Below are 13675 nucleotides of genomic sequence, written 5' to 3'. Positions count from 1 at the left end.
TTGACGATGAACACATGGTCACCTTTAGATTCTAATGCAGACTTTTCAGGGCGCCAGGAAGCCCTTTATACAGAGTACTGCATGGCCGTGGGCAGTTGTTGGGAGGGGCAGGGGCTCAAGCAAAGTGCCAGAGCAGCACTGAAACCAATGAGGGCAAAAGGGCAGTGGCCTGGTCACGCCCCTGTTTACATGAAGCACTGTGTAGGTCCTCACAACCGTGGAGAGGACCTATAACTACTTTGTTTATTGGTTGCTGTTTGCTTCTCTTAATTTCAATATTTTTGTGACATTTACATTCCATTAGTCCATGATAACTTCAAGATATTTTCTTTTACCAGTGCGAGTAAACGCTTTTATTTGTAAATTAATCTAATTGGTTAATATTTAATCACTTTTATTTCTCATATATATATCTTATTCATCAGTTAATGAACACCAGTGTTGAGGATTATAAGATTCAGGATTAAGATGGATTTGTTGAAAATTGAACTTTTCTGGGATGTTACAGGTTTATAATAATTCCAGTAGCATATCTTCTGGAAATGACAGACGCACAGAAGTGCATGCCTGTCTGAGCTGTCTAATTATCGTATGATGTACGTTCACACTTCTGGAGTTATTGTGGGATTCTCTCTGCGCGTGTGTTCAGATGTCATTTCATTTTCATAGTGAAATCACGTTTTCCACAATGATGTTAGAAAAAGTTAGTAAGTTAGCTGTGTTTGAAGTTAAGTTAAGTGTTAAGTGTAACTTTTAAAATGTATAAATACATTTATGACTAGTATTTCTATGTGCAATTCAATATGCAGAGATCAATAACAAAAAATGTTTTTAAGACATTTTAGTCAAATATAATTGTTATGGTTTTATTCATTGCTTATTTATTTATTGCTTAAACCTTTGATTAATAATCATTCCATGTGTATCTGCGTACATTGTTGAATGCTGTTCTTGTGATTAATCAGGCGGCATAAAAATAGGATTGTTTCATCAAAGAAATGAACGGCATTAAACAAAGGTTTTTACTCGAGATCAGTGCTCTAGTTGTCTGGTTTTATCAGTGCGCACGGGTGCGTGTCCCCCCCCCCCCCCCCCCCCCCCCCTCTCATGAGAATGATTGATTTCCCTCGAGCCTTTGCACCATGGAAGTTTCTCACTCAGTCATTCCCAATCCCAGACATGCTCTCGCTGTCACTGAGGCAAATATTGCGGGTGAGTATTCGGTTTACTTCTGTTTTCTAGACCTGACATGTTGTTTATGTTTGCACTGCTTAATTTAGTCGAGTTAAGTTTCAACCAAAGTCCACAAGTACAATTTATATTTTGTACTTTTGACAGTTAAACAGACCACCTTGTAATCCAACGAGGTGGCTTTGCTCAGTCAGGCGCCTGTGTTGTTGTGCTGAAGTCAACAGGGTTCCTATTGGAACAGTTGCAGTCTTTTTGTGCTTTCCACAACACTGCCCGCACCTCTGTGTTCAAACTATCATCACAGAGCCATATTTTAACCCGTTTTTCAAAGAAGGCAACCATTGTGCTTTTTTCGTGGCTGAAAGGATATTTGTCCTTTAAAATTGACTGGTGATTCATGAAGGACGCTTACAGTACCTAAATCCGGAAAACACAGAATACTAAAGAAGAAACGGCTCCCCTTTATTATTCCTGATAAGGCAGCAATCAACGTATTAGGGCAAAGTAACAAAGAGTTGCGTAAGGATCATGTGGGTACTATCTGGCCTTCGGCAAGCACACACCTGAGAGCTGCAACTCTAAGGCCGCTGACCCACATGACTACTGTCAACAGGTCCAGGGGTTTTTAGCATATGTTTCGTTGGTATTATTGGTATTACTCATACTTTTTGGGATTTAAGACTATGGGACTTTTAAATGCTTATAAAGATTTGCTATTATAGAGATTCAGTAAAAAGCAATCAAATCTATGCTATATTTCTCCTTATGTTTTCTATTTTATTGGAGTTATGATGTGCTCATTCAGATCAAGTAGTATATTTATCCTGAAATACGCAATCGCTTATACAGTGGCCTTCTTTACCACTATATATATTATTTATTTGTTACCCTCTTTGGTGAATAGAAAGTTTCTCATGAACACAGAATCAACACCTGTACTGCTGAGCTCCTTGAGATGACCTGCGTTACGTTTCATCGTTCAAACATTCCCCTCCGCAGCCCCTATGCCTCCGGGCACCAGGATGTGCTTGGATAGAGGGGAAGCTGGCGGTGGAGTTGCCCAGGCGAGGGCTCTCCAGCGGGGGACAGTGGACGGGACAGGACAGTCTGGCCCAGGATGACCCAGAGATGTGGAGCCTCCTAACCCAGGAGAAGGACCGGCAGTGTCGAGGCCTGGAGCTCATTGCATCAGAGGTAGGGGGGGGGGGGGGGGGGGGGGCGGAGAGAGAGAGAGAGAGAGAGAGAGAGAGAGAGAGAGAGAGAGTAAGCAGTAAGCAGTAAGCAAGTGAAAAGAGAGTTTTGTATGTGTGTGTGTGTGTGTGCGGATGGCTAGAGTGAAATTGAGTGAAAACGAAAAAATCATTTGTTTCCACCTTGAATACTGGAGAACCTTCTTTCTGGTGACAAGTTGCAGAATCTTTGACAAACTCCCAGGAACCATTCACAGAGCATTACAACACACAACACAGTAGAACTACCGGCTTGGCAGGCTGGAACCTATAGCGTGATGCTTAGATGCTCATTTTATTCACCAGTGCGTGTTACTGTAACAAAACCGAGGGAAGCAATGCAAAACACGACCGCCCACTTTGTTTGCAGAAAACCAGTTTCTTTCCACCACTTTCCCTTCTGCTGTGCGCTTCGAGTTCTCCTCTAAACGTCTTGGCGCTGTCTTCCCTCACAAGTCTCTGATTTCATCAAAGCAGAAGCTGGGGAAGTTTTCAACCTTTAAACTTCACAACAATTAGAAGCTCTCAGCGGTATCAGGCCCAGCACTTCTGAAGGGCCCCTTTTTTGTCAACTCCTTGTGAAGCTCCTGTCAGTCAGTCTTGCTGGTAGGGCCGGCTCCCCACGGAGGACCCCTCTCTCCCTCCCACCTCCCCCCTCTCTGTTCAGATGAAACACAGTCAAACCCTGCTCCCCCCCCCCCCCTCCTCCCATCCCCTCCACATTCAATCACCGGGCTGATTCCTGCGATCGCTTCCATCCACGATCCATTGATCCCCTAAAACGGAGACATCGAGTCAAGAGGAGAACACAATTGACGGGTGAGAGACACGCCACATTGTAACCACAGTGTGTCTGTCATCCCAGGGAGAGAGACAGGGAGAGAGACAGAGAGAGATGGAGAGACAGAGAGTCAGAGACAGAGAGGAAAAGAGATAGGTAAAGAGTTTTGGAGAAAGATGCAAAGGTGGAAAGAGAGATAGATTAAGAGAGGTAGAGAGAGAAGGCAAGAGACAGAGAGAGATGCAGAGATTCAGAGAGACCTAGAAATCCCTCTGGGATGATTGAGGTTTTAGGCTGAACCTCCTCTTAAGGCTGACATGTCTGCACGGTAATGACTGGATTGGTTGAGAGTGTATGGTAGATAGATAGGTGGATAGGGAGATAGGTTGACAGACAGACAGACAGACAGACAGACAGACAGACAGACAGACAGACAGACAGACAGACAGACAGACAGACAGACAGATAGATAGATATTAAAATATACGGATAGATTGATAGAATATACCGAGATTAAATATAAATGAAAGATTAATCAGAGGTTAAAAAATAATGAAATATGAAATATGAAAGAAGGAAAAATAATTCAAGAAAATAAGAACATTTATGAAATAAGAAAAGAAACAAGGAAGGAAATATGCAAAACACAGAAACAACCTGAGAAGAGCAAACGAGTTTATGCATAGATGGTTATATGGTTATATCTGTATGGCCCTGAGGGCTGGTGTGTCTGTGCCCTGCCAGAAGGCCTGGTGGGGGATCCTCTCAGGGTGTGCAGACCCAGCAGGGTGCAATAGCACCAGAGACTCTACGTCAGTTTCTCAGTAATGACTGATGTGGCCTTGCATGTTAGAGAAAAGGCTCTGACACACCGGGCCAACGGTTGGCTGTCGGTGAGCGTCTGGGCCATTCATTTCTGCGGTGTGTCCCGCATCATTGGCAATAGTCAGCCCTTGTCCGATAGTCGGCTGATTCAGCATGTTGAATCGAGGACGGAGGCCGATTCCGGGAGTTAATCTCTAGAAACTCTGATTGGCTGTTCAGCTTAGGTGAATCATTGCATGAAGAGGGAAACGGAGGTGAGGTGACTTCGTCAACAGGGCATGCATTAGAAGATCGTCTCATATTTCACCTTCATCTCATCTGATCATTCAGAGAGTGGCGTTAAATGTAAGGCAAAAACTGTTGCCTGACAGTTATTTCCTCTCACGCATGTGCAGAGCGTAGGCTCGATTTTAGTATTATGGGATATTAATCGAATGACGCGTTAACCCAGTCCTTCTGGTCTTTTGTTTTGTCTCTGCCAGAACTTCTGCAGCCGTGCTGCTCTGGAGGCCCAGGGGTCCTGTCTGAACAACAAGTATTCAGAGGGCTATCCTGGACAGAGGTACGACTCATCGGAGTACTGGCGGTGATGGGGGGATGGGGGGTTAGGGTAGGTGGTCGGGGTTTGGGAGTGGTGAGGATGGTGTTGCTGTTGACGTTGGTGATTGGCGTGTTGGCAGTGACAGTGGTGGTGGAGGTGAACAAGGTGATGGTGGTCGTTTGGGTTGGGAGTGGTGAGAATGGTGTTGGTGTTGAGGGTGATGTTGGCGTGGTGGTGACTGTGGTGGAGGTGATGGTGGTGCTGGAGGTGATGGTGATGGTGGAGGTGGTGGAGGCGATGGTAGGTGGTTGGGGTTTGGTGTGGTGAGGATGGTGTTGGTGTTGAGGGTGATGTTGGCGTGGTGGTAGAGGTTGTGGAGGTGATGGTGGTGGTGTAGGTGATGGTGGTGGTGGTGGTGGAGGGGATCAAGGTGAGGGTGGTTGCGGTTAGGAGTGATGGCTGTGATGATGGTGGAGGTGGATTACGGTGGTGTTTATGATGGTGTTTATGAAGGTAGTTGTTGTGGGAGGGGGGGGATGGGTGGTGGTTATTATTGGTTGGTTGTGAAAGTAGAAGTGGTTATGGTTATGATGGTGGTTGTGATGGTGGAGATGTTGGTGGTTATGATGGTGGTTGTGGTGGTGGAGGAGGTGGAGGTGGAGGTTGGTGTTCATAAGGCACTGTTCCCTTATGCTTTAGGTCTTGGCTGCCACACACTTTCTAGATCTGTTGACGGTTGTGTGGCGATGACATACTAGGCGATCCCTAAGGATACCAGCGTCAGGATTAATGTGCTAATGCTAATGCTAATGTGATAGAATGACGCATATCTAAATAAAGCTTGTGACCACACATACAAACACATATGCACACACACTAACACAGACACGCATGGGACTGTTCTATTTATATGATCTTCACTAATGTTTTAACAATAATGCCTCAGCTAAAACATGCCTTTGGAACATGTGACCTGGTGAAAGATAGAAATATGTAAAGTTAGGCCTACATAACTTATTAGCTCAGAACTATAAATCCACAACCGGTTATTGACCGTTGAGCAATCTATACGATGGAAGATTAGACAACATCAAACAGGGCTGTATTGTACTTTCTGTACTTTCTCTGTCTTATCAAACTTTCTAATGAACACTGACATCAATAAACATTTCCAACTCGTAAAAATGTCTTCTTTAGATAAAATAATTGATAAAAAAAAAAGAATCACGAATGAACAGGATCATCTAGTGCTTAGGGTAACTAACTGATGACTGACGTCTAACTGATCACTGTTTTGATTGTTTGTTTGTTTTGTTTTGTCTTTTATTTTTTTATTTTTTTTTATTATGTTTATTTATTTATTTATTTATTTTCCACAATGTCTTGTTTTTTAAACGATTTATGATGACTATATGCTCTGTTAGGTGACCTTGGGTGTCTTGAAAGGCGCCTCTAAATTAAATGTATTATTATTTATTATTATTAACTACCTGCATCTCCATAGTAAAAATTAAGAACACAAAACATACAATATTGTATGTAAAACGATGATACAATATTGGACACCCAGCAATATGAGCTGTTGTCCCCGACACCAACAGCCATATTAACCAAGATATTGCGCGCCTTCTCAGATCTTCTGTTAGAGGTTCTGTGTTAACCCACCTGGAATGTGTGTGTGCGAGTGTGTTTGTGTGTGTGTGTGTGTGTGCGTGCGCGTGTGTGTGTGTTTGTGTGTGTGTCTATGTGTGTGTGTTTTTCTATGTGTGTATGTCTGGCGTGTGTGTGTGTGTTTGTGTGTATGTCTGGTGTGTGTGTTTGTCTATGTGTGCATGTGTGTACGTCTGCCTTGTGTGCGAGTGTGTGTGTGTGTGTCTGTGTGTGTGTCTGGCATGTGTGTTTTTTTCTATTGGTGTATGTCTGGTGTGTTTGTGTGTCTATGTATGTATGTCTGGCGTGTGTGTGTCTACGTGTGTGTGTGTGTGTTCAGGTACTACGGCGGGGCTGAGGTGGTGGACCAGATAGAGCTGCTGTGCCAGCGCAGAGCCCTGGAGGCCTTCGGTCTGGACCCGGCCCAGTGGGGGGTCAACGTCCAGCCCTACTCCGGCTCGCCTGCTAACTTCGCGGCGTACACGGCGGTGCTGCAGCCGCACGACCGCATCATGGGCCTGGACCTGCCCGACGGAGGCCAGTACGTGTGGAGGATCACACACACACACAGGCACACACACACAGGCAGACACACACACACACACACACACACACACACACACACACACACACACACACACACACACACACACACACACACACACACACACACACACACACACACACACATTTCTCTCATTTGAGCATTCATATCTCTACTCTAGTCCTTACCATTGAGCGGCTGTTGTTCTATCATGATTTGTTTTGTACCGTCTCTCTTTTGCCCCTCTCCAATCCCTGCAGCCTCACCCATGGCTACATGACCGACACCAAGAGGATCTCAGCCACCTCCATCTACTTTGAGTCCATGCCCTACAAGCTGAACGTGAGTGTGTTCTGCGTCCGCCGTCCGAATCCCCACTCACCACAGCCGAACCCGGAGAGACATCCTTTCAGCCTCCCCAAGAGGACGTTCATTGATGACCGGCGTCTGAATTCACGGGTAGTGGGGGATTATACTGGTGTCCTGCTCTGGGTCACCCTGCACGTTGTCTCCGACGCAGCCAGAAACGGGGACGATAGATTACGACCAGCTGGAGAAGACGGCGCGTCTCTTCAGACCCAGGCTCATCATCGCCGGCACCAGTGCCTACGCACGGCTCATTGACTACCCCCGCATGAAGAAGGTGAGCAGCCTGAGCTTTCTCTTCTATCCTCAACTTTCTAAGCCTCTCTAAAGAATGTCTTCTAACTACTGTAGAAGACAGTAGTTCTATATACTATACTATATTATAACTACAACTGGAAGTAACTATAGCAATATAGCAATACAATGATACAAATCCTACCTAGTAACCTACTATATTTAAATGAAATTCTATTATTAGTGTGCAGTTGCTTCATTTTTTTTTTAAATAAAAAATTAATATATTATATAAAGATACAATTGGATCATATTCTCTTCTAATCCTTTCTGAAAGGCAGGGGCCTGTGGTGTTAGTGTCGCTATAACCAGCTGAGTCCAATCAATAAAGTATTGTTGAGTTCAACCCAGCACAGTAAAAAACCCATCAAGTCCGGAATTCATCAATTTAGAAAATAAAACAAAAATAAAAAGGAAGGGATGTGTTCATCATCGCGTTGGTCTTCCGGTAAAGTGTGTTGTGTGAAGTGGACTGTGGACGGAAATGAGAAAGACGCCATTAACCGCTGCAATGTGTCTCTCCTCTTTGAGGCTAATGTCTCCCTGTTTATCGCCCCTCACCAAACGAGCGGTGTGTGTGTGTGTTCCAGCTCTGCGGGGAGCTGAACGCCTACCTCCTGGCTGACATGGCTCACATCAGCGGGCTGGTGGCGGCCGGGGCGGTGCCCTCCCCCTTCCAGCACGCCGACCTGGTCACCTCCACCACACACAAGTCCCTGCGTGGCTCCAGGTGCCGGAGCAGACAGATCCCATGCGTTGAGCTACGGCGACGCTTCCCAGGCCTCGTTAGGTCAAAGATGGACATGGAAAAAAGAACTATAGTGGTCAAACGTACTTTATTATTATCATGAGGCTGTTGACCCATACGTTGGGTCATATACAACCTCTATTGCACCAGGTTAGCCCCACTGAGATCCAAGGACTTGAGGATGAGGTAGACCTGATGGGAACACATGATGAGCTTTCAGCGCTGTCCTTTAGGGAGTGAGCGTTGACACACCAGCCCGTGAGAGTTGACACTCCCCTGGGCATGGTGGACGGCTCTGATCTGCCACCTTTCAACTCTTCTTTGACCCTGTCTGCCACTGACTCCCGATTTAAAATGGGAATTTGTATGAGATGGTCATTAGCTTTGAAGTTCTCCTTTTTTTCGATTTAGAGACAAAAGCTTGTAATTAGACTTTTTGATTCAACTAAATATGTAATGAAGTAATGAGTTTGTTGTGGGTTTTTATAGTCCACTTGAGGCCAGCCAGAAAAAATAGAATGATACCTCAGGGTAAAAGTCAAGTTTAAAACCGCAGCGGTTGTGAAACCTTCCCCAAACCTTGGGTTCTAACGTGTACCATCTCACCGCTACATCCTAGGGCAGGGCTGATCTTCTACAGGAAGGGGGTGCGCTCCGTAGATAAGAAAGGCCGGGAGGTGACCTATGACCTGGAGAACAAGGTCAACTTCGCCGTCTTCCCGTCCCTACAAGGGGGTCCTCACAACCACGCTATTGCCGGGGTTGCAGTCGCCCTGAGACAGGTTTGGATTGATCTTTTATCCCCCCGCCTCCAAGTAGAAGATAGGATGCGTTCAGAATGGATGGTGTGGCAATCTGCTGAACTTTGCCTGTTAAAGCTTTTATGACAATATGTGTATGTGTTTTAGTTGACACACAGAACTCAAAGTACATTTATATAGTCTGTTTGTATAAGAGATGGTCCCTTGCTGTAGACCACGAGAAGCAAGACATTTATTTATTTGTATGCTCATGGGCAGTGGAGCTGACCTGCGGTTACCAAGTTATAGTACAAAGTGTATCAGATCAATCTGCTCTCTCTGCAGGCCACCAGCCCCATGTTCAAGGAGTACATCGCCCAGGTGTTGCTGAACTCTAAAGCCATGGCAGATGCCCTGCTGAAACGAGGCTTCACCCTGGTCTCAGGTACATTGAGGTCCTAGTAAAGACACCTTATTTTCCCTTCTTCGAAGTCAAGTAGAGTTTTCTTTTCTTTGAATCTTTTAAACAATAAAAAATGTTTAAATAAGTGTTATGATCTGGTTTGGGGGTGGGGTGGGGGGGGGCGGGTACAATACTGTTAACAGATGCTCCAATTGTGCATGATCAAAATGTGTCAACAAATGTCATTGTCATAGCAAGCATCAATAATCACATTATAATAACAAAAAAGTGATCCCAAAAAACAAAGATTTATTCAAACAATCCAAAAACACATTGACATCCCATAACCCTCCCCCCAGGGGGAACCGACAACCACCTGGTCCTGGTTGACCTTCGACCCCGGGGCATGGACGGGGCCCGGGCCGAGAGGGTTCTGGAGCTGGTGTCCATCACGGCCAACAAGAACACCTGCCCAGGGGACCGGAGCGCCATGACGCCCGGCGGCCTGCGCCTAGGTAACACACCTGAGGATCCACCAAGGATGTCCACCATCGCTTTGATACACGGAAGAGTTCCATCGCGTTGGTCTGTGTGTGCGTGTGCGCGCGCGCGCGCGTGTGTGTGTGTGTGTGTGTGTCTGTCTGCTTGATGTTGGTGGCAATTCTTTCTATCTTCCTCACCTCCCCTTCAGTCATCGTTTCTCCCTCGCTGGGTGTGTGTGTGTGTGGTGTGGTGTGTGTGTGTGTGTGTGTGTTGTGTGGTGTGTGTTGTGTATTTGTGTGTGTGTGTTTGTGACACTACCTTTTATCCTCCTGTTTCCTTGGTCTGTCTGCCTGTCAGTCAAAATCTCTGAGGTCTTTCATGTTCATCCCTTTCTAGAGTACATTTTTATACGCCGTGACACCATCACTCACTCACACAACGCATGCACGCATGTATACACACACACACACACACACACACACACACACACACACACACACACACACACGCACACGCTCACGCACTCGCACTCACTGTCTCTCTCTCTTTCTCTCTCTCTCTCTCTCCCTCCCTCTCTCTCCTTCACCTGACAGGGACACCTGCGTTGACCTCAAGACAATTTAAGGAGGCAGATTTTGTGAAAGTTGTGGCTTTTATGGACGAGGGAATCCAAATCGCTCTGGATGTAAAGAAGAAGAGTGGTAAAATGTTACTTTTATTCATTCTTAAGCCCTTAATACTAGAACACACAAAACCCACCATTACGATTTTAACAAATCAACCTCATTTGTTTCAATTTGTTTTAAAATGTATATTTATATTATATCTATTTATTTTTGTCTTTTTTGATTTATATTCCAAATGATTGTGATGTCAAATGTGTTGTCAAATGTAATGTGGCTTAAATGTTGGCATTACATTGCCAAGCTTTAGAATGTCATGCAATGAAGTTTGACAGGGAAAGAATCTATAAAAATAAATAACTACAAAAATAAACTTTGCCTAATCTCCCTTCTGGGTCTCCTAGGCAACCTGGCCAGCTTCAAAGCCTTCTTGCTGGAGGACACTGAAACGGTCTCACGCATTTCGGACCTCCGCCAGCGGGTGGAGACATTCGCCAGGCCCTTCCCCATGCCTGGCTTCACTGACCACTGAGGAAAGCGAGGCTGTGCTCCCATGCACCCATGTTCCAGATCGTTCTCTAGTAAATCTACACGATGGCTACACAATGAGCCATCCCCCACTACACAGTCAGAGCTCTTACAGTCCAGTATAGTTGTTATCAATTACAAAAATAATAATTTGAACACGAATAAACCAAATTATAATAATAATTATGAATAAGCTTTATTAAAATATCGTTGTTTAACTTGGATTTTTGAGGATAGTAATTGCTGTGTATAGCAAGCCTTGTTTGCTGAATTGCTAATTTACCTCTTTGGTACAGAGGGTTTGTAGAATGCATCGTGGGATTTTCTGTTGACGTTACTCTGCCATATTGATAGGATTCAAGAGAGTTGTAGCACTGTGAAATCCTAAATAAACGTATCCATACTGTAACCTAGTTCAATGAGAACTTTGTTTGTGTCTCACAACAGAATCACACACGTTTCAAACCCAACAATGTCTCCTCCCCATATTATTTCTTTTCCAGATTACTTACTTAACAATGACTATTAAAAAGTATTACTACCACCACAATAAATAACTAACGTAACTTCAACACACCTGGACCCCGAAAGAAAACAGAAAGCAGCAGCTCCCCTATTTCCCCGTTTACCCCCTTTTTAATTGATTTTCCATTCAGTACAGCTGTCCCTGGACACGAGCCAACAGGGACTCTGAGGGGATTAAGTTAAGGGGTCCTCTAGTGTCCCACGTTTATACGGAGGGCCCTTGATGTCAGCCTGTGGTTTGGCTCCTTGGGAGATCTCCATGTGGTGGTCTGGCACACAGTCCCTGCCTGGACAAAACATAGCAAGTGCAACATTTAAGTAAAAATACATTTTTAAAATAACGTGTTTGATATTGTGATTAACGTTTGATTTCCATTTGATTTCGTTTAGTGATGACCAATGAGTAAGGATGAATATAAAATGTCAAGATGAATTTGTATAGAAGCATGATCACTTTCACAGTGAATACAACTTTTAATTAAAAGCACCTATCATTATAGTATTCTCTAAAATGAATGATAAAGGTTTTATCTCAATAATAGTTTTCTGTCTATTCTCCTGTTTGTGGGGTCGGTTGACCTGGTTGAGCTACAGCACAGAAGGAATGAGGAATGGAAGGGACTGTTCAAACAGATGTGTGCTAAACGACGGGCATTTCCTGTAATTGCTTCATCTCATTCTGAACTCTACAAGCTTGTCAGATCATCAAAATAATCTCGAGCCAACTGACGGCTAATTCTGTTACTTAGCTTAGCTCCTCATCGTTTTGAGATGATCAGGTTCTTAGTAGGTTAAGAGTCAAGCTTGTCATGTTTCATATTGAAGACATGTTTAATACAGACTAATCAAATATATTCAGTATTATATGTTTTATATAACAGGACAGATGCTGGATTCAGCTCAAACTGAAAACTTTCCATTCAAGGTCTATACGGAGGCATAACTCAATGCATGTGCGTGTGTTGGTTGACATAATCCTAGTCTATTTATTGGTTGGAACCATGATTGTCCCTTCTGTGAGAGCCAAACAGTTTTAAAGATCAAAGGTCAAGGAGGCCTGCCGATACTGTGTTGGGAAACACACACACACACACACACACACACACACACACACACACACACACACACACACACACACACACACACACACACACACACACACACACACACACACACACACACACAGATAGGTCACAGGAGTTGTCAGGTCGTGAGAAACCAGGGTGATACAGCAGAAGAACATTTATTTATCTTTTTGTGTGTGTTTGTGTGTGTGTGTCTGTGTGTCTGCATGTTTGTGTGTTAAATTCGGCGCTTTAAGACCCCACTAGGGAAGTCATTCAATCTGTGTGTTTGTGCGGTTTCCCATAACAAACCATGTGGCGTTCAAAAGCACTTCCAGTGCTTGATGTTCGCTTCTCTTTGTACTCTTCTCCGTTTCCGAATACAGTGGACAATGAGAGCTGTTGTGCATCACAGCTCAGTCAAACCAAAAGTTCATAGGAAAGTGCTCAGAGATAAAAGACCAATGAGGAAGAAGAACAGACAGACTAATCATTTGTTGAATATGTTTGATAAGAAAAACAATGAATGAAGATAAACTATTGACCATACAGAACTAGTGTTGTTTTCTGTCGTGTTTGTCGTGTTTTGACCGTACACATGGACAGTACCAGCAGAACAACATATACCGTATGTTGTTCTGCTGCCTTGTCTCTTCCAGACATCTGCCTTGGTTATTATAGGAGCACCAGTGTACCCGGGCATTTCCCTCCAGAGCCGACCCTTCCACCAGATAAGCTGTTCCTCCACCAAACAATGACATCACTTGCACACATTGCACTCATCCACAGCTTAGTGCAGTGTGAAGTATATCAGCCACGATTTCATGACATAGAATTTATTCAATTTAGGTTGTACTACAAAGCTTTGACTGTTTCCGGCCTCCCTTTGGTTAAAAGTTGTAAAACGACTAAAGGTAAAAGTGAAATATTAACCCACTAACAAGTGGGGGATTTAAGATGGAAATAAATGGCTGAAGTAGTGGGTGTGAAAGTGTTAGTGGGACAGCAGGTTGCACAAGGCTTCCGGTGTGTGTGTATGTGTGCGTTTGTATATGTGTGTGTGTGTGTTAATGTGTGTGTGTGTGTGTGTGTGTGTGTGTGTGTTAATGTGTGTGTGTGTGTGTGTGTGTGTGTGTGTGT

The 13675-nt window shown here is 44.4% G+C and overlaps 1 protein-coding gene and 1 long non-coding RNA gene across 2 annotated transcripts; one reads left to right on the top strand and one right to left on the bottom strand.

The window, feature by feature from the left end:
• The first annotated feature begins 1073 nt into the window (after positions 1–1073).
• Positions 1074–11359, top strand: LOC132456857 (serine hydroxymethyltransferase, mitochondrial-like). Its single transcript, XM_060051091.1, has 12 exons — positions 1074–1212; positions 2191–2385; positions 4509–4588; positions 6558–6758; positions 7022–7103; positions 7282–7404; positions 8012–8151; positions 8789–8951; positions 9255–9354; positions 9672–9827; positions 10389–10496; positions 10823–11359. The coding sequence occupies exons 1-12, from the start codon at positions 1108–1110 to the stop codon at positions 10948–10950; spliced, it is 1581 nt and encodes a 526-aa protein (XP_059907074.1). The 5' UTR covers positions 1074–1107; the 3' UTR covers positions 10951–11359.
• LOC132456873 (uncharacterized) lies at positions 8624–8835 on the bottom strand. Its single transcript, XR_009525566.1, has 2 exons — positions 8695–8835; positions 8624–8662 (listed from the first exon to the last, which is right to left on the bottom strand). It is a non-coding gene; the product is annotated as an uncharacterized LOC132456873 (long non-coding RNA).
• Positions 11360–13675: the final 2316 nt, after the last annotated feature.

The sequence above is a fragment of the Gadus macrocephalus genome, chromosome 1 (assembly GCF_031168955.1).
Source record: "Gadus macrocephalus chromosome 1, ASM3116895v1".
NCBI lineage: Eukaryota > Metazoa > Chordata > Actinopteri > Gadiformes > Gadidae > Gadus > Gadus macrocephalus.
The sequence above is the reverse complement of the archived record's forward strand: the minus strand, read 5'-3'. Positions and strand labels throughout refer to the sequence as shown.

Excerpts from the sequence above, each read along its gene's own strand:
- LOC132456857 (XM_060051091.1), top strand. The coding sequence starts at position 1,108 with ATGAGAATGATTGATTTCCCTCGAGCCTTTGCACCATGGAAGTTTCTC. Across the intron at positions 7,104-7,281 it reads CCATGCCCTACAAGCTGAAC|CCAGAAACGGGGACGATAGA; the intron begins GTGAGTGTGTTC and ends TCTCCGACGCAG. Across the intron at positions 10,497-10,822 it reads GGATGTAAAGAAGAAGAGTG|GCAACCTGGCCAGCTTCAAA; the intron begins GTAAAATGTTAC and ends TGGGTCTCCTAG.